Below are 14,804 nucleotides of genomic sequence, written 5' to 3'. Positions count from 1 at the left end.
ACCAAACTGTGAAATTGGGCCAGTTCCATCAGATAAACCCACAATAATGAGATCTATTTCTGTGGCCTCAACACACCTCTGTCTATTTTTACCTGCCCCGCCTATACCTGTGTCTTGAAATAGCCCAATGGAAACCTCTGTCATCGCTCTTTCATTTCCTGTTCATTCACCAACGGAGCTATATTCGTCCACCTTCCCTTGTCTGTCTGTCTGTCTGTCTGTCTGTCTCTGTCTCTCTCTCTCTCTCTCTCTCTCTGTCTCCTCCCTTAAACAATCAATCATCCTCTCCTTCTCCCTCTCTTTTTATCATCATCATTCCCATCCCTCCCCCAACTCACTTTCTGTTCTTCCTTCATCTCAAACCACACTCATTCGTATACCTCCCCACCCCATCCCTCCACCACATTCAAGGACTCCTCTTCCCCCTTTCCCCTTTCCACCTTACCCACATACACTCTCCTAATCAGTCACTCATTGTCCATTCTCTACACATGACCAAACCATCATGGGGAACTTCTAACACTTTCCGCCACATCCACATCACAACGCAACTTAAAAGTCCTCGTTTGTCTTTGTCTCTTCCTACAGCTTCCCAGGCTCCCCTCAGGTAACAGATTTCTATTTCCCTCACTCTTGACTTGTGTCCTTCCAATATACGGGTAATGAAAGCAATAATTCCTTACGTTATAAATTGGGGATCACAATACTGTCGTGCAATAATATTTTTGGAAATTTCTATGTTGATGCCAAATTCCACCCAGACGCAACAAACTACACCCATCCACCCACCCACCCACGACCCCCACCCCCACTCCCCACAAACCCCCCACCATCCCTCCCTCCCCACACAAACACACCACAGACTCCCAAATACACCCCCACACGGCATAATACTCCCCCCTTACTCCAAAATACATCCCTCACACACCAAAATACAACCATGCTCACCCAAATACCCACCTATCCATACACGCCTAAATACACCCTTACCCAAAGAGGCCCTTACTCACGCAAATACACGCGCACAGACCCAATGACGTCCACACACTCAAATATACACCCACACACGTCCATACACACTCACACCCAAATACAAGCATGCTCAACCAAATACACCCACATTCATCTACACACACCCATACTCATCTAAATACACCCACACTCTATACCCATACTCACTCAGATACACCTATACCCACCAAAATAAACGTACACTTACCCTGATACACACACACACACACACACACACACACACACACACACCTAAATACACCCATACTCACCAAAATATACTCACCGAAGTATACTCATGATCCCCTAAGTACACCAACTCACACCCAAATATATCCACCTTCTACCAAATACGCACACACACACACACACACACACACACACACACACACACACACACACACACACACAGCATCGACTCACCGTAATGACGTGTTGGGTGAGCCTCTTTCCTCTGAGCCACCATGTTAGTATGGGAGGGGGCAGCGACCCCCTCGCCTGGCATGTCAGGTTGTACAAACGTCCCCCTGACACTTTACGAGGGGGCGACACCAGCATCACCTCCAGCTCTTGTTCTGGGGGAGAGAAAGGGAGTGAGTGAGAGGGGGAGAGAATGGGGGGAGGGGGTGGAGAGGTGAGAAGGAGAGGGTAGAGAGGAGGAACGTAAAGATGAAGAATGGGGAAGAAAATGAAAGGTGACGATATAGGAAAGAGGTGAGAGGGAGAGGGTAGAGAGGAGGAACGTAAAGAGGAAGAATGGGAGAGAAAATGAAAGGCGAAGAGAGAGGAAAGGGTAGAGGTAACAGGGAGAGGATCAGAGGTGAGAGGAGAAGGCAGAAATGATAGGGAGCTGGATGGTGGGGGGAAAGAAAAGAGAAGAATGGAGGGAAGGATGAAAAAGTGGGAGGAAGAGGGAAGAGACAAGGATATCAACACAGACTGAAACACAAGGGGAAAATATCAGAGAAAGGGAAGAGATTGAAGAGAGATAAAAGAAGGGAGAGGGAGAGAATGAGGGGAAAAGACAAAAAAAGGGAGGTTGTAGACACGAAATGAATGGGTGACTATAAAATGTAAGAAATGAAATAGAGAAGTGACGCAGGAATCAGGCGTGACGAAAAACTGTCCACACTTCACCCAGAAATACAACATACCTTTTATTAATTGGCTTGTTAATTGAATCAGGTCCTGGTGAGCATAATAATCAGGGGAATTATTTAACTTTATGATCCATTTTGAGTAGTAGTCAGGGTGTTCCTTAAATAGCGCTCCACTAGACACTGAACTGGGGGAATATTGTGGATTGGAGGGACGGCTCATTCTGCTGGTGTGGGCGTGGGTGTGGCAGTGGGATTAGAGACTGAATAACTGTAACACTGACTAGGCCGTCCCCGCAACACACGAGAAATCAACCCGGAAGTGGAAGATGGCCGTTAACTATCTTTGATCCTGTCTATAATTTTTTAACCCCTTCAATAAGAGGACGTCTTTTGGAGTTATATTACTGCTACCAACCTAGATTACAAGCAGTTTAGGGTTAGAAACGGTTAGAAATAGGTTTAAAAATGGGGTTAGAAGGTTAGAAATAGGGTTAAATATAGGGTTAGAAATAGGGTTAGAAAATTAGAAATAGGGTTAGAAATGGAGTTAGAAATGGGATTAAGAATGGGGTTAGAAATGAGGTTAGAAAAGGGATTAGAGATAAAGTTAGAAATAGGATTAGATACAGGGTTAGAAATAAGTTAGAAATAGGATAAAAGTAGGACAGAAATAGGATCATAATATATAGGATTAGAAATGGTGTTTGAAACTGATGAGAAATGGAGTTAGTAGTGGGATTTGATATAGGGTTAGAGATGGGGTTAGAAATAGGGTTAGAAATAGGGTTAGAAATGGGGTTAGAAATGGGGTTAGAAATAGGATTAGATACAGGGTTAGAAATGGGGTTAGAAATAGGGTTAGAAATGAGGTTAGAAATGGGGGTCAGAAATAACGTTAGAAATGGGGTTAGAAATGAGAAAGAAATCAGGATAGAAACAGAAATAGGGTTAAAAATGCTGTCCATCAGCGTTCTAACTGACATGGGAGGCTTCGTAGCAGTCATTCCTAAGCGACTTATTTTGTGTATTGCATATTAATTTTTTCGTGTACACTGTTTACATCACATTTATATCGACACAGTTTGCTTCAGTAACATAAGAGGGGATTTTGAAATGTGTGTGCGTTTCACATTTAGAGCATGTTGGCCACGTATCATATCGGTGGTGGAGAGGGACGCCTACACGCGGTGGCATCGATATAGCAGGGTAGATCTACTGTCCTGTTATACAATCGTCCTCTCATTCCCTTCCCGTCCCCCCCAAACGATGGTGGACAACAGGATGATGGCAACTTCAGGCTTCAGTTCACTTGATTCAAAACCAGATGAGCCGGGGGTTGTGACTACTACTACTACTACTACTACTACTACTATGCATCTTATCACAGTGGTTTACCCATCAGCAGAGAGACGTGCCATGACATTTTCAAATTTAGAATCATAACGAGTGGAAGAGGTGAAACATTGAGCAAACTTGTGTCCAAGACAGTTTCATTCAGCATAGGTTAGGCCCCTCGTGGTGGCAGTAGTAGTAGCAGTAGTAGTCGTAGTAGTAGTGGTAGTAGTAATGGCTGTTGTTGTTGTTGTTGTTGTTGTTGTTGTAGCCCCAGGTTCATCTGGATGTGGAACCAGCAGGCTGGAGTTGTCCCCCTCCTGCAGTACCATCTCCCTTTTCGGGAATAGGGAGGGGGTGGGGGAAGCTGAGGTTTTTCGTAATGAAGGGGTTAAGTGAATCAGAACTGCAACCCTATTTTATTTCGTCCCTCTGAAACATGACCCGGATATTTGGAGAGGTAGTCAACACTCAATATAATTAGCATATTTATCGTACTCACCTGAACTTGATTAGTGTTTTGATATGCCACACCTGTTAGGGCGACTGAGGCTCGTGTCAGCGGCGACATGAGAGGCTTGCAAACAAATCTTTACTACCGATTTATTTTGGTTTCGTGGCATATATGTTTTGGGATTTATTTTTATACACTGCACTTGAATATTCTTTTGCCATTCAATTATACAGTTTTAATATCCAGAAAGTTAGTATCAAAAATGTAAATGAGGCTACTGAGGCGAAATATGCAGAACAAATCGCTAAGGTAGAGGTGTTAGGAAGTTTTCCAAAGGCACTTAAAATGCGACCAGGAGAATAAGACCATAAAGACGTCACCAGAAAGAAGGGGTTAAATTTTCTTTAAAACACACACACACACACACACACACACACACACACACACACACACTCTCTCTCTCTCTCTCTCTCTCTCCATCTATCTATGTATGTACCTATCTATCTATCTATTTTTCTCCACACACCTGTCTCGAGCAGCATAATAGACGCCGACAGGGGAGGCAAGGCAGGTGTGTTTGCTGCCGTACAGGTGAGGTTGGAGGCCAGGTGAGCAGGCGTGAGGGCGGGCAGGTGTAGAACGTTGGTGACCGTGGGCGTAGGAGGGCCTGTGGGCGTGGGAGTGGGCGTGGGCGTGGGCGTGGGTTTCAGGGGAGGGGGGTCCATATCAGCGTCTATAACGGATGACCCAAGCCACCAGGTAACATTGGGTAGGGGTTCACCTGAGGATAAAGGTGGACGATTAATTAGCTGGTTGATAGATTGATTAGAAGGTAGGTAGGTAGATGCATAGATATAGATATAGACAGATAGATAGATTTCGGGTGTGTTTGGTAGTGGTTCACCTGTTGATTGAGATGGATTGCTTAATTAGTTACCTGGAAATTACCTGGGTGAGAAGGCAGATAAATACACAGAGAAATTGATTGACGGACGGACTGACTGAGTGATAGATAGAATGACTGACTGAATGATGATTTTTTTTACTGGTAGTTATATCAAGGGATAGAGAGAGAGAGAGAGAGAAAGAGAGAGAGAGAGAGAGAATGTGTGTGTGTGTGTGTGTGTGTGTGTGTGTGTGTGTGTGTGTGTGTGTGTGTGTGTGTGTGTGTGTGTGTGTGTGTGTGTGTGTGTGTGTGTGTGTGTGTGTGTGTGTGTGTGTGTGTGTGTGTGTGTGTGTATGTCAGTGCTTCTGTATGAGCAGTAGGGTGCAAAAGCAAAACATAGACCTAGGGACAAACATACATACAGCGCGCCCCAACGCACGCACACTCACCCCCTGTAGCCGTGCATGAGAGCGAGAGTGGTTCCCCCTCCTGCACAGACGCCGCCCCCTCCACCATGGCCCCCTCTATCATCACCGCCTCCTCCTTCGCCCCCTCCTCCTCCGTCGCCCCCTCCATCTTCATCAAGGTGTGCACTTGTAGCTTTTGGGGCACCTCTGTGGGGAGAAAGAGAGAGCTATTAGTGTGGAAACGTGATCTGGGTTTAGATGGAATAGGGAGACAGCAATTTAGAGAGAGAGAGAGAGAGAGAGAGAGAGAGAGAGAGAGAGAGAGAGAGAGAGAGAGAAATAGTCTGTAAACGAGAATTTAATTTACACTGAACACTGAGAATTCGCTCTGAAAACAAGAATAATGTTTAATATCAACCTGAAGATTTATTGAGTAACTTATTCTTACTAATATGAACTTAAGACATGAATTTTGGGTGTTTACAAAAGAAGTAGGCTTAGATTTAGGTCCAATAAATACTCTAGGCTATAAATTTTTCTCAGACCCAAGCCTCGCCAAAAATACGACCTCCACCGGTAGCTTTGACACCCAGGTCCTCAATTTTGCTGCTGGGTAAAGAAGGCAAGGGGGAAACAAGCTCTGTCTAACATTCTGACCGGTCTGATTGTCGACCTCGGTTTTTCCCACTAGCAAACTGGAGGAGTTAACCAGTGCATCACCAGTTTCTCCTGTGTGTATGTTAACCCCCTCACTATGTTGCCCATGGACGCCTTCACGTGGTAGCAAAGATATGACTACGCGGTGAAGCTACCCGATTATACCAACGTTCCTCAGTGCTCTACCTATCCCCTGAGAGGAGGATGGTGGACTGCGGAATTTGGTCAACTTCAGCCTGCATTTCACCGGGTTATCATACAGATGGGCCTAGGGTGGCAACAGCTACTACTACTACTACTACTACTACTACTACTACCACTACTACTACTATTACTACTACTACTACTACTACTATGTTGAGGTCTATCTCTATTTAATTCCTGCTGCTAAGTGATGGTTCTCTTCATTCCAGAAAACTTCCTGTTAGTGAGGGAATTAAGTCAGTAGCTAACGTCATCATCACAATCGAATTTTTTACTGCTCCATCAGGATCGTAGGGGCCCGAGGCTAGAATTCTCAGTCTCGACATTTAAAGGGAAGGTGACCAGCCTCAAAACAGCTTGAGTGGCATTTTGTGAACAATAAGCCCCAACCAGCTATAGGATTAAAACCTTGCGGACCCTATCCAGTTGGAGCGCCTTAATCCACTAGACAACTAGCTGCCATCTGGCTATATGGTTACCACCCAGCGTAGTGATTAATTTCCTGGGTTACAATAAACTATCTGGCTTATCACTCAGGTTGTCACCTAAAGGTAGGACTATACTGTACAGAGTGAGTGAAAGGTAGGTGCCTCCCCAGTTCGTTTCGTTCGTTTGTAAAGGTGTCACCTAATAGCGGCTCTCCATACTGCTCGATCTCTGGCAGCCAGTAAAAAAAAAATCAAATTGAGAAACAAGAACGAATTTAAAAAACAGCGCCCTCGGAATGAAGATGTGCGCCAAACAAATATATAGATGTTAAATACTGATGTTTTGTTTTCCTGTGTGTGTAGTTCCATAAGCATCGAATTGTTTGTTCGGTGTTTGGCTTAGTGTTTGTGTTTGTATTACGACAGGGGATTGGTGGATGGATTGGGTGACTGGGGGATGAATGAGAATGACGACTGATGGATGGATGGATGTACTGATGAAATGAGGGATGGATGGATGGATAATGGATGGATGTATAGATGAAATGAGGAATGGATCGATGGCTATATGGATGGATGGATGAATGTACTGAGGGAGGGGTGAGGCTGACGGACTGATGGATGGATGGATGAATGAATGGATGGATGGGTGGGTGGATGGACTGATGGGTGGATGGACCGATGGGTGGATGGATGGATGGATGGATGGATGGATGGATTGATGGATGGATGGATGGATGGATGGATGGGTGGATGGATGGACTGATGGGTGGATGGACTGATGGGTGGATGGATGGATGGATTGATTGATGGATGGATGGATGGATGGGTGGATGGACTGATGGGTGGATGGACTGCTGGGTGGATGGATGGATGGATGGATGGATTGATGGATGGATGGATGGATGGATGGATGTTTTTGAGGGATGGGTGAGACTGACGGACTGATGGATGAATGCATGATGGATGGATGAATGGATGGATGGATGGATAGGTGGGTGGGTGGAGAGCTGGACTGAAATAAATGGATGGAAGGATGGATGGCAGGATGGATAAATGGATTGATGGATAGATAAAGGGAGAGATTAATGAATGAACAGATGGATGGATGGATGGATGGATGGATGGATGGATGGATGAATAATGCAAGTCACTGGCCTCAGATACTCGTAAATGATAAATAATTTATTGGTTCTGAAATTTCAATAATTTCCCATCAAACAGCTGCACACACACACACACACACACACACACACACACACACACATTACATATATGTCATTCATTTATGTACTGTCCGTTTCTCTCTCTCTCTCTCTCTCTCTCTCTCTCTGCAATACATATGTCTATCGTCATCAATGTATATCTATCCATCGACCTATCTGCCTATCTCTATCCATCAAGGTATCTACCCGCATTTGTGTAAGTCTATCTGTCTATCTAACAATCTTTCTATCAAATCAGGCAGAGAGAAAAAGAAGCAAATGGCTATGGAGAGATATCAAAAGTTATTGCAAAAGACTGAAGGAGTTTAGCACAATTAGGAGAGAAAGACACAGACATAGACAGACCGACAGACAAAAAGCGATGATAATATAGAGACAGACAGATTTACCTACTCAAAGATAGCTACATGCTTATATAAGAGAGATGAATTAATAGATAAATCGAAGCAGACAGATAGATAGATAGATAGACAGACTGACAGGTGAAAGGAGACAAAAACGAAAGCTTAATATAAACACTGAGAAAGATAGATATTTGGAAGAACAGACAGAGGAATACATGGCCCCCTAAGGTATAGATAGATTGATATATCGATAAACAAAGATACATAGCCAAATAGACAGACAGACAGACAGATAGATACATGGATAGACAGAGAAACACAAAGATGGAGACGATGAAATGAAGTACGAAATTAGAAAAAGAGATAGAAGATTAAGATATGATAGACAGACGTAGAAAGAGAGAGAGAGAGAGAGAGAGAGAGAGTGATTAAAAATGGGATAATATGAAGGACGCTGCCAATTTCTGATAATTATTAAAGCTGAAATACGCATATCTGTACGTTGTTAAAAATTCCCTCCCTCTCTTTCTCTCTCTCTCTCTCTCTCTCTCTCTCTCTCACTCTCTCTCTCAGGCTAACTACTCGTTTGTTTATCTTTTTCCCCATGTATATATTTATGTCTATTTTCAAGTAATCTCTTTCGACTTATATCTAACTGCTACCTACCTACCTATCTATATGGATGGAAGGAACGAAAGAAGGAACGAAGGAAGGAGGAAAGGAAGGAAGGAAGCAAGGAAGGATAATAGGAGGAGGAAGCAGAATATGGAGGAAGAGGAAGAGAAGGGGAAAGGAAATAAAACTTGGGAGAGACAGATGGACCTGCGGAAGAAAAAGGAAAGAAGGGGAGAAATGCAGAACGAGAGAGAGAGAGAGAGAGAGAGAGAGAGAGAGAGAGAGAGAGAGAGAGAGAGAGAGAGAGAATCATAAGAAAATGAAAGGACAAGCAAAAGGAGGAGGAGGAATGTAAATCATCCCCTGCATATATGAAGATTGGTGACGGCAGATATAATGAAGGAGGAGGAGGAGGAGGAGGAGGAGGAGGAGGAGAGGAGGAGGAGGAGGAGGAGGTAAAGAACAAACAAATGAGAAAATGAAAACTAGTAACTATTCATTGCTTTCCGGTAATGGTACCTGCAGCGGTATTACTAGCTCTCTAATGGTCGGGGTAACTCTGGGGGTCGTATTCCCGCTGGTTAAGGAAGCTCCCTTACACCTCTTCCTCTGAGATTTATTTTTGGATACGGGTAGTTAATATAAATTTGTACGCTGTTTTGATGGTGGTTTTTGAATGATTTAAATGACACAAAAAGGGACAGTAAGGAGTAATATGCAAAATAAACCGCTTAGGAAGAGGTGTTACGGGGCTTCCTCAACCGACTACAATACTCGCCTAATCTACTCCAAATAAAGCCAGACGATTTTATTCAGCTGACAGTGAATACTAAGGACATGAAAGTTAACAGCCACAATCAACCCCTTCACGGTCGGAACAGCTCAGATACTCTCCCCCTTCTAAAGCCAGACGATTTTGCTGGGTTGGGAGTGAGTCATGGGAGCCAGTGAGAGAGAATGCTGTCACCTTCAACCCTCCCCAACTCGACAGTACTATATTCCATCTGAAAGTGGGTTATGGTAGCCTGCAGGCAGTAATATTGTCACCATTTACCCTCTCATGGTGGGGAACAACTCCAGCTGGTCAAGGGAGCGAGAACACTATACAGCACTTAATCGAAACTGAGTGTGTAACATTCTTCCCCCATACCATTCTGAAATTGTCAAGAAAATTGCCTTACAGTTTTACCATGCTCTTTTCCAGATACAGAAGAGCTCCCATTTCTCTTACCCCCCCCCAAAAAAAAATCGCAATTAGGTCAATCACGGAATGTCATATCGTTCTGGAAATTCCTTAAAAATAGCCTTCCAGTGCTATCAGTGCTGTAAAAAGAAAAAAAAAATGTGGCCAACTTCAGAGACCAAAATTAAATGATCTCGCTTAGATACGTTTCACTGCTGTGGTGTGGATGCGTGTTTCATGATGATGATGATGATGATGATGATGATGATGATGATGTAGCAGTAGTAGTAGAAGTAGTCGTAGTAATAGTAGTAGTACCAGTAGCAGTGGTATATAATAATAATAATAATTAATAATAATAATAATAATAATAATAATAATAATAATAACAACAACAACGCCAAGTCCAACAGTATATGTGTGAGCAGCATCTCTGTCTTTTGCTGAAGTTGTACAAGTTTCCCGAGAAGAGAGGAGCAGGGAGGAGAGGACTGGGAAAAATTAGAGAGAATTTCAAAGTTGTGACCTTCCCCAGTAACGCAATATCTGCAACAATCGTAGTCTGGTAGTTACGTAAAGTGGGTAGTCAACTTTGTACTCTGGTGTCTCTTTTGCTAGTTATTATTAAAAAGTAGAATGTTTTTATTTTCTGTCTGTTGTTAGATATTAAAAGAAGAATGCTTTTATTTTCATTTTGTCTTGCTAGTTATTAGTAAATGTTTTGTGTCTGTTGGTTATTATTAAAAGGAGGATGTTTATATTTTGTCTCTTGTTAGTTATTATTTAAAGCAGGATGTCTATATTTTGTCTGTCGCTAGTTATTATTAAAAGTAAGATGTTTATATTTCGCTATTTTTCAGTAAACACTTTTAAATCCCGCGCGTTCTCATTCTGTGTACAATGCATCTAATTATTCAACAGATGCTTTTAAAAATGTCATTCTCTTTCATTCTTCACACACTTCTAATAATACTAACTGTGGTGTCGTGTATTTCTTGTTTAAGGAAGTTTGTTTATATCTGTAGGCATATTACTCTCTAGCGTTAATCTTCAGCCAGAGGACGTCACCTTTTTCATTTTTCTCTCATTTATCCTTCGCTTTCCTTCTTTTTTCTGTTTTCTTTCTTTTTTCTTTCCTATTTCTTTTCTCTTTCGTTTTTCTCCTTCCTTTCCTTTTTCGTTTCTTTTTACACTTTTCTTTTTTCTTTTTTTCCTTTCCAATTTTCCTTTCCTCTCATTCTTTTCTTTTTCCATTCCTTTCCATCTTTTCCTTTCTTTTTTTCTTTCATTTCCTTCCAATATTTCCTTGTTTCCTTTCCATCCTCCGTTTTATTCTTTTTTTTTCTTTGTCCTTTCCTTTCCTCCTTTTGCTCACTTCCCTTTCCGTTCATTTCGCTCCTTTATTTTCCTTTCTCCTTTCCTCTGCTTATTTTTTTCTTTTTCCTTTCCTTCCCATCCTTTTATTTCTTTTTTCCCTTCCCTTCTTTTTTTCTTTTCTTTTTCCTTTCCTTTCCTTCTTTTATTTTTCCCTCTCCTTTTCTTGTTTTCTAGTTTTCTTTCCTTTCCTTTTTCCTTTTCCTCTCCATTCCTTTTTTTTTTTATCTTTTCCGTTCCTTTCCTTTTATTCTTCCTTTCCTTTCCTTTCTTCCTACTTTTCTTTTTTTCTTTCTTCCCTTTCCTTTCCCTTCTTTTTTCTTGCCTTTTATTCCTCCTTTCCTCTCCTTTTTTCAGCCTTTCCTTTCCATTTTCTATTTTTCTTTTTCTCTTTCTTTTTCATTCCTTTTCCTTTCCTTTTTTCCTTCCATTTCTCTTCTTTTCCTTTCCTTCTTTCTTTACTTTTCTCTGCCACCTCCAGACGATTTATTCCGCTTACAAGACTCTTTCCAAATAATAAAGTTAAAAATAGTCTCCACCGACCTCTTAACTACACGAAAGATGAATAAAAAGATGAATAAAGATGAATAAAACTGTCTGAAGAAGGATGAAAATAAACCACTACAATTCATCACTAAATTCAGGGGCTGACCGCCTCTTATAGCTCTTTTTCAGGTGAGAGAGAGAGAGAGAGAGAGAGAGAGAGAGAGAAATACTACTTGAAGACAGGATTGGCCGTGGCTTTCCCAGCCTAATGATCTGCTAGACTTGTCCCAATCATGACAGCAAATTCTGGCTACCACTTTCCCCCCGAGAAGTCGGCTTTGCAATGGATTATATATATATATATATATATATATATATATATATATATATATATATATATATATATACATATATATATGCAATGAAGAAGGAACCAAAGGCCTGAAGCCCGCATTGTTCCCTCCAACAAAAAAAAAAAAAAGATAACAGATAGCCAATTTCAAGATACAAAGGCCGATACAGACACGGATTCAGACTATTTGTATTTACTCGAATATTCTTGTTTAACGTACAGTTGCGGACATTAATATCGATTATCTTCCTTACGATAAATTATGAGACTGGGCAATGACTTTCGAAAACTAGTGATACGCTCTTCCGAAACCAACAGACTTTTCAAAATATCCTGTCGGGGTTTCAGATTCGTTCGATTAAAAAGCGGGACGATATTCCTGACAACATCTGTACCAGGCATCATCCGATCCTTTATCACCCCATAAGGAGCGTAGGGGCCCGGGGCTAGGCGACTTAGTTCAGATATTCAAGGCGAGAGTGAGCATTTCCTTTCCCCCTGAGCAGTATTACGTGAGCAATATAGCACAACTTCCCTTGGACACACTCCCATATCAATCCGGCTGGAGCACCTTAACCCACTAGACCACCAGGTGTTCATTTGGTTTTACTGTTACCACCCAGCGTAACAGGCTATGAAGGCGTGTCACTCAACGCAGAAGCACTATGACAGAGCTACATTATGTGAGTGGACAGTGTTATACGATGGATATAAGCGAGATGGATCGTATTTCAAGTCACAATGTAGTCTTTGTGGCACTTCTCTCTTAGCGATTTATTTACCTGTTGCACCTTGATATTCTCTCATAAGTTATATATTTTATCAAGTACATCGTTTGCATCGATAACGTAAGAGAGGATACTGAGGTGGATGTGCAGAATTAATCGCTTAGGAAGATGTGTTACTAAATCTTCAAAACCACCGAGAACACGGGTCATTGTTTTAAGATAGAAATGGTGTGCAATTTTATATGAATATACTACTACTACTACTACTACTTCAACTACTACTACTACTACTACTACTACTAGGCTACCAGTAATACCTAACGATAGGGGTTATTAAGACAGACGAAATTACAAAGACAGATCTCAAATTATACAGCTGAAGTGAAGAGGAACAAAGCGGAAGCAGACTTCGTCGCTATCATCATCATCATCATCATCATCCTGACCTCCTTTTCCCATAAAAGGACGGGGCGAGGCAGGGTCCAGAGTGCAAGAAAAATCCCGCAGGAGGGAGAACTAATCAACATGCCCAGGTAAAAAGGACGATATTCTCTTTCATTCGCATTCAAGCTCCCAGAATTCCAGCTCAACTTCACAGACATAATTCCTCATCTATGCCCTTCACATTACACAACAGCCTGGGTTAATCCTACGACCACCACTTAAGCGGGTAAAAACACGAGTGCCATACTCTTGTCATGCACTCCTCAGCACAAAATCTTTCCATCCAGCTCGATTCCCTGTCAGTTCCCTAGCCACGTTAACCTCCACATCTCGCTTCTCATACTCATTTATTATATCTAGTTACTTCCTCGGCTAACCATGCCTCTTCCTACCTTCATCCTCACTCAGATACACCTTTTCAACACCTTCCTTACACCTGTTCTCTCCACGTAACCATACCATCTAAGCACACTCTCTTCAGTTCTTGCATCCACAGACTTCTAAACTCCACATATTTCACGAATCGCCTTTGGTCCTTATCACAGTGACTCTCTGCATTCCACACACATTCCTAAGTAGTTCCATATCAAGTGCTCTTGCTCACAGCTTTTTATTTTCATGCCACACCAAAGTCTCACACCCAAACTTTGCACAAGAGTGTGGATATTTATGCATGAGGGGTGAAGTCAGGATTCCGAGGCCTCTGAGTGAATGAGTCTGCGGATCATTTAACTGGCAGACTTCTGGCTAGTTTCCCCCTCTATCAGTGTTTTTTTTTTTTTCTTGCTTTCAGGGTCCTACCACACCGTGTTCTTAGGCGGGAAAAGAAGCCTGGATTACGACGACGACGACGATGATGATGATGATAAAGGATATGAACCTTGTACAATGTAGTGCCAAAGGAAATACGATACAATCCAATGTCACTGCAATGAAAAGCTTGAAAAAAAGAAGAAGAAGGGAAATCGATACCCAAACTTGATGACAGGACTGGGTATGACATTTTTACAGCAGAAATTAAATATAACTAAAAAAAAAAAATCTATTGTAAAGTTTGCCAGTAAAAAAAAAGTAACTACTGAGACTGGCAGACAGCATTAGGCATGACGATTCTGCAGCAGATAGGAAGTACTACTCGGTGTTAAATCTATGTAAAGTTTGCATAAAAGAAAAAGAAAGGAAAAGAAAAAAAATTGGCTATGATGTTTGAGCTGCTTTTGTGAGTCAGGTGTGGAGTTATTTGAGAGTCAAGTGTGGATTTATTGGCGAGTCAAGCGTGGATTTACTGGCGAGTCAAACGTGGATTTTTTTTTGGCGAATCAGGTGTGGATTTATTGGAGTAAGGTGTGGATTAATTGCGAGTCAGGCGTGGATTTGTTTGCGAGTCGTGTAGATTTATTTGCGAGTCAGGTGTGGATTTATCTGCGAGTCAGGTGTGGATTTATTGGCGAGTCAGGTATGGATGTATTGGCTATTCTGATGTGGATTTATCGGCGTCAGGTGTGGATTTATTGGCGAGTCAGGTGTGGATTTATTGGCGAGTCAGATGTGGATTTACTGGTGAAAGGGTAGC

The 14,804-nt window shown here is 42.0% G+C and overlaps 1 protein-coding gene across 1 annotated transcript in view; it reads right to left on the bottom strand.

Moving 5' to 3' along the window:
- LOC145396451 (uncharacterized) overlaps window positions 1–14,804 on the bottom strand; it is a 487,788-nt gene that overhangs the window by 74,491 nt on the left and 398,493 nt on the right. Inside the window, exons 4-7 of the mRNA XM_080269826.1 lie at window positions 5,351–5,397; window positions 5,233–5,305; window positions 4,424–4,678; window positions 1,435–1,586 (exon numbers count right to left, since the gene is read on the bottom strand). Of these exons, the coding sequence (XP_080125952.1) occupies window positions 1,435–1,586; window positions 4,424–4,678; window positions 5,233–5,305; window positions 5,351–5,397 (527 nt within the window). The remainder of the gene's footprint in view (window positions 1–1,434; window positions 1,587–4,423; window positions 4,679–5,232; window positions 5,306–5,350; window positions 5,398–14,804) is intronic.

This window comes from Coenobita brevimanus, chromosome 38 (assembly GCF_032717465.1).
Source record: "Coenobita brevimanus isolate Jiangsu-jjx chromosome 38, ASM3271746v2, whole genome shotgun sequence".
Taxonomy (NCBI): domain Eukaryota; kingdom Metazoa; phylum Arthropoda; class Malacostraca; order Decapoda; family Coenobitidae; genus Coenobita; species Coenobita brevimanus.
The sequence above is the reverse complement of the archived record's forward strand: the minus strand, read 5'-3'. Positions and strand labels throughout refer to the sequence as shown.